Source organism: Chenopodium album, chromosome 9, assembly GCF_948465745.1.
Source record: "Chenopodium album chromosome 9, dcCheAlbu1.1, whole genome shotgun sequence".
In the NCBI taxonomy this organism is placed as follows: Eukaryota; Viridiplantae; Streptophyta; class Magnoliopsida; order Caryophyllales; family Amaranthaceae; genus Chenopodium; species Chenopodium album.
In genome coordinates this window covers 49,806,935-49,812,722 of record NC_137842.1, presented here as the reverse complement: position 1 = coordinate 49,812,722, position 5,788 = coordinate 49,806,935, and the positions used below count along the sequence as shown (strand labels likewise).

The 5,788-nt window shown below is 36.8% G+C and overlaps 1 protein-coding gene across 1 annotated transcript; it reads left to right on the top strand.

Moving 5' to 3' along the window:
- The first annotated feature begins 1,252 nt into the window (after positions 1-1,252).
- Positions 1,253-5,430, top strand: LOC145557695 (uncharacterized). The gene is made up of 3 exons (XM_081618870.1): positions 1,253-1,289; positions 1,386-1,446; positions 2,595-5,430. Exons 1-3 carry the CDS (start codon positions 1,253-1,255, stop codon positions 5,428-5,430), a joined length of 2,934 nt encoding a protein of 977 aa, XP_081474996.1.
- The last annotated feature ends 358 nt before the right edge of the window (positions 5,431-5,788 follow it).

Below are 5,788 nucleotides of genomic sequence, written 5' to 3'. Positions count from 1 at the left end.
ACAATTGAAGTTCGATTTCGGCTCGACATTGTTGAATTTTTGAAGTCAATTTCACCTATGGTAAGATTGCTTCTATTTATTTTCAATCTTTTCATGGTAGATAGAATGTAGCATTTAACTTGAACAATGACTTAGTTTAATTTCAGGTTTAGTGTTAGTTCACTAATTAGAAATTATATGGCAGAATTAATTGAATTTTTATAATTTCAGTCATTGAATTTTCATTGAGGCTCATCTCAATTCTACTGGTTTAATATACTACCGGTTTGCAATATACTACTGGTTTCACCTGCATGTTTTCAGCTAGTACATTTAGTCTGTAGATTTTTACAGTTGCTGTTTTGCAATATACTACTGGTTTGCAGCTGCATCTTTGAGCTGCTTGTTTGCATCTTTGAACATTCATTGTTTTTTCTTTAATTTTATAGGTCATGTGACATCTATAATTCTTTGAATGTCTAATTAAAATTATTTTTTATCATTTAATTTTTTTGTAGGCATCATCATAATGGGCGATGGGAAGCACGAATTGGGCGCGTTTATGAGAACAAGTACCTCTACTTAGGCACTTTCAGTAATGTCCTGAACTCTATTTCTCTCGTTCTCGCTCTTGTTCTATGAGATTTAGGATCACGAGCACACACGCAAATACGTGGTCAGACAAAGTGATTATCATAATCACAGGGACAAAGATACTTAATATTTGGACTGACCCTTTTGGTTTGGTCACTTTCTGTGATCATCATATATAGTATATGTTGTATGTATTCCTGTCCACTATAAACAATAAGATATAAAGGAAAGGGCGTGAGTACGGTACCAGTAGATCTGCCATTAATTAAAAAATTGCTCCTACGGACTCACATGGCGTCACGTGAGTCAAATATTGTGAATACCTTTTAGGAATGGGTTGCTTGATCTGATTTTATGAAGAAAATTATTAGTATTATTAATTAATTAGGTAGGGTTTTGGTGAAAATTATGATCCACTAAGATTCCTGCTCTTTGCTTGAACCCCGTCACACATGACTATTACATATGCAGTTATGCACCCCCACCTTTACTTATAAAGATATGTAATAAAGTCAAATTTGATCAGAAAAGAAAAAAAAAAGAGGATTAAAGAATAGAATCAATCTTATGAAAATAAATTTGAGATTTACTGGTATTTTCGGTAGGCCCTTAATTCTGTCTTTCTTTATATAGGGGATGATCTAGAGTAGTTGAGAAATTAGTTTTATGAGAAATTAAGATGAGCACTAAAAGTTTAAGGAAGCAATATACTACTGGTTTGCAGCTGCATCTTTGAGCTGCTGGTTTGCATCTTAGAGCTGCTGATTTTTACAGCATTTAACTTTGATGGCAATAAAACATTAGCTTTGCAGCTGTTATAAGGTTGGTAATTCGTTGGACTGAAAATTTCACATACTTTAGGCGACAAAAAAGGTACTTCCCATCTGTTGGACCTAGCTAAGGTGACCTTCAATAAGTCATCAAGTTAAAAAAACTATAAATCAATATTCCATCCATTAAACAACCACCTTGTTCAACCCTTAATTAAAAAAAAAGTTTCAAAATAACAACTAGCATTTATTTCACATGGCAGATTAAGTTGGACCTAGCATTTAACACTCGTTTCAGGTCTTAAAGTTTTACACCATGATTGGCTAATAAGCAATGCCGAATAACAACTTTTATGTCACATGGCAGATTAAGTTGAATCAACTATGTTGGTTTAATATATGTAATTTTTTATGGCAGATTCTTAATTATGCGGAAGTGAATTCCACAAGTTGCTCGAGGTTCTGGTTGTGGACAAACGATTAAGGCGGTAGTACGCATACGAGATTGTCTTCACTTGTGGTATATATATCTGAACCATTCTTTGCAATATTAACTTATTTGTTCTGGTTGGTATAATGATTGTGAATTGTATGAGATTTTTAATTGTGATATAATTGATTGGAATTGCAATAATACTTGCATCATTGGCTTAGATACCCGTTTAGGGCTTACTCATTAGGAGTAAGTCTTGAATAGTCCCCGGTTTGGGATTGTTCTTGAATGTTCTATCTCATTTAGGTGATAACTACTTGAATTGTTTTGGGTCTAAGAAGATCATGGCTCACTATTTCCCGATTGTTCTCTGGGTACATATGTTGATAGCCGATTATCTACATTGTGTGCTTGGAGAACTATAGGGAAATGCTGCCGGATTTTCTTTAGAACCAAACTTTACAAGTAGTTATTAGTGAGATAGGACATTCAAGAATGGGTTAGGTTGGAGTGATAAGGACCTTATTGGATCATCCGGAGTTGCATTTACATTATATAAACTTTGAATGAAAATGTTTGATGCCTTATATTCTTGTTTATGGTTTAGGAGCTATATATGTTACAAAATATACACATTATCTTAAAATTAATTTTGTTATTTAGTGGTTGAAAATGGATCGAAGTTGGATGTATGGTAAACGAAATTGTACAAGTTTTTTACGAGGAATTGAAGAGTTTAGCACTGTTGCCTTAAAACACCAAACAGAGAATAAATCAAAAATTATTCTTTGTCCTTGTTGTGACTGTAATAATTCGAGGGGATATCGTGATATAGTTGATATTAAAGATCATCTAATTTGTCGTGGGTTTAAAGAAAACAACACGAGGTGGACATGGCATGGTGAGAGCATATATATTGAGAATCATTGTGATGATGATAATGAACACCAAGGTGAGGATATCGATACAGCTGATGATATTGTTGTTGAAAGTGAGAGTGAAGTGGAGAAGGACAGGATAGATGAAATGATGCATGATGTTGAAGACCATTTCACAGAGTGTCCCCAGACATATGATAATATTTTGAGAGCTGCTGAAACCCCGTTATATCCTGGTTGTACAAAGTTCACTAAACTTGGTGCTATTATGAAGTTATTCAACTTAAAGGCGAGCAATTGTTGGACCGACAAGGGTTTTACGCAGTTGTTAGAAGCCTTAGTAGAAATGTTTCCCGACGGGAATGAACTTCCAAACTCCACCTATGAGGCCAAGAAACTTATGTGCCCCTTGGGTATGGAGTATGAGAAGATACATGCTTGTCCCAATGACTGTGTGTTGTATCGAAATGAGTATGCTGATTTGCATGAGTGTCCAAGGTGTGGAGTATCTCGTTACAAGATGAATGATACTAGTGAGATGTGTAAGAAAGGGTGTCCGGCTAAGGTATTATGGTATCTTCCAATTATACCGAGATTTAGGAGACTCTTCTCGGATGAAAAAACTGCAAAATTATTGAGGTGGCATGCTGATGGGAGGAAGAAAGATGGGTTAATGAGGCATCCTGCTGATTCCCCGCAATGGAGGAACATTGATCGAAAGTTCAAGGACTTTGGTGAAGAAGATCGAAATCTTAGGCTTGGTCTTAGTACAGATGGAATGAACCCATTTGGGACACTAAGTACCCAATATAGCACTTGGCCGGTTCTTCTAACTATCTACAATTTGCCTCCTTGGTTATGCATGAAGTCTAGATACATTATGTTGTCCCTTCTAATATCTGGGCCTAAACAACCTGGAAATGACATTGATGTGTATCTAGCGCCTCTCATTGAAGATTTGAAATTGTTGTGGAATGAAGGTGTCCAAATGTTTGATGCATATAGTAAAACCAATTTCACTTTACGTGCCATGATTTTTTGTACGATAAATGACTTCCCAGCTTCTGGGAATTTGTCGGGGTACACTGTGAAGGGAAGAACTCCTTGCCCCATTTGTGAAGATGATTTGGAGGCATTGCGCCTAGACAATTGTGGCAAGCATGTATACATGGATAATCGAAGACATCTTCCAGAAGACCACCCTTTTCGATTCAATAAGGATGCTTTTAATGGAAAAGTGGAGTTGAGAGAATCTCGTGGCCCTTTACGTGCAAGTAAGGTTTATCAGCGGGTCAAAGACATTGAGAATGAGTTTGGTAAGCCTTACAAAAGCAAATCAACTGGGGGTTACAAGAAGAAGTCTGAGCTATGGTCTCTTCCATATTGGAGACATTTGGAAGTTAGACATTGTCTAGATGTAATGCATATTGAGAAAAATGTTTGTGATGCCATTGTGGGAACTTTATTAAACATGCCAGGAAAGACAAAGGATGGAGTTAAAGTAAGAAAAGACATGTCTGCTATGGGTCGTTCAGAGTTGGCACCCGAATCTCGAGGAAAACGCTGGTATCTTCCCGCAGCTTGCTTTAGCTTGTCTAAAAAGGAAAAAACTAGCTTCTATGAGTCATTGCATGGTTTAAAGGTCCCGGCTGGATTTTCTTCTAATTTTCGTAGACTTGTGTCAATGTCTGACTTGAAATTGGGTGGCATGAAATCTCATGATTGTCATGTCTTGATGCAACAATTATTACCAGTTGCCATTCGAGGAATTTTGCCACCTCAAGTGAGGTATACGATTACAAGATTATGTGTCTTTTTTAACACTATCTGTAGCAAGGTCATAAATCCAAGTATTTTAGATGACTTACAAGCAGATGTACTTGAGACAATGTGTCGATTTGAAATGTATTTTCCCCCATCTTTTTTTGACGTGATGCCTCATTTTTTTATTCATCTTGTACGTGAAATTAAACTTTGTGGACCAGTGTGTATGAGATACATGTATCCTTTTGAACGAGAAATGGGTGACTTAAAGGGAAAAGTCATGAATCCGGCCAAACCTGATGCTAGTATTGTACAACGAACAGTTGCTGAGGAAGTGGCAGCATGGGTTGCTCAATATCTTGCACGTTCACAGAAAATTGGGTTGCCAAAGTCTCGACACGATGGGAGGCTTGGAGGTCAAGGTACTATTGGCAGGAAAAGGATATCCATGGGCTTTGAAATGAAAAATAAGGCCGAGCTTTTTGTGTTGCAAAATCTTAGTGAGGTTCATCCTTACTTGGACGAGCACATGCTTTTTCTTAAAAATAAATATCCTTCCAAAAGTGATCTTCAGCTGATAAAGGAGCATAATTGTTCATTCGTTACATGGTTCAAGGAACGAGTGATGTCCCAACTATCCACCACACCTAACGATATATCTGACACATTGAGATGGTTGGCATATGGTGCTAAATGTCAAGTCATGTCATATGAGGGATACGACATCAATGGGTATTCTTTTTACACTAGCCGACAAGATGACAAGTCACCAATGCAAAACAGTGGTGTTAAAGTAGTAGGTTTGTCATCTGAGTATGTTAGTGCACATGATAAAACACTTGTGGATAAGAAGAAATTTTATTATGGAATCATTGAAGAAATAATAGAGCTGGATTATGTTGATTTCAAGATTCCTCTATTTCGATGTAACTGGGCTGATAGTAGCCGTGGTGTAAAAAAAGATGAACAAGGGAACTACAAACAACCGACTCTCAGAAGAAGAAAAAGATGAGGATATACATAATCGTTCCATGTCTTTGCAAGGTGAGGAAGATGAGCCACACAATCAATCACAATCAGAGCTACAAACAACCGACTCTCAGAAGAAGAAAAAGAAGCCAAGAGGTCCTTCAAAGGGCCTGAAATCCATGCCTGGGGTTCCTAGAGTGCTTGAATGGGATGAATTGTGTCGACCCATTAGAAAGTGGGCAAAAGCATTCAAAATTCATGTTGGTGAAATAAGCCGTGCAAAGGTGTCTATATTGTATAAAGATTGGAATCAAGTTCCACAAGGAATAAAAGACACTTTGTGGGAAGATGTTAAGGTAATATTCACTATTATATGTTAAATGGTATACTATTATATGGTC

Excerpts from the sequence above, each read along its gene's own strand:
- LOC145557695 (XM_081618870.1), top strand. The coding sequence starts at position 1,253 with ATGAGCACTAAAAGTTTAAGGAAGCAATATACTACTG. Across the intron at positions 1,290-1,385 it reads AAGGAAGCAATATACTACTG|CTGTTATAAGGTTGGTAATT; the intron begins GTTTGCAGCTGC and ends TTAGCTTTGCAG. Across the intron at positions 1,447-2,594 it reads TACTTTAGGCGACAAAAAAG|GGGATATCGTGATATAGTTG; the intron begins GTACTTCCCATC and ends TAATAATTCGAG.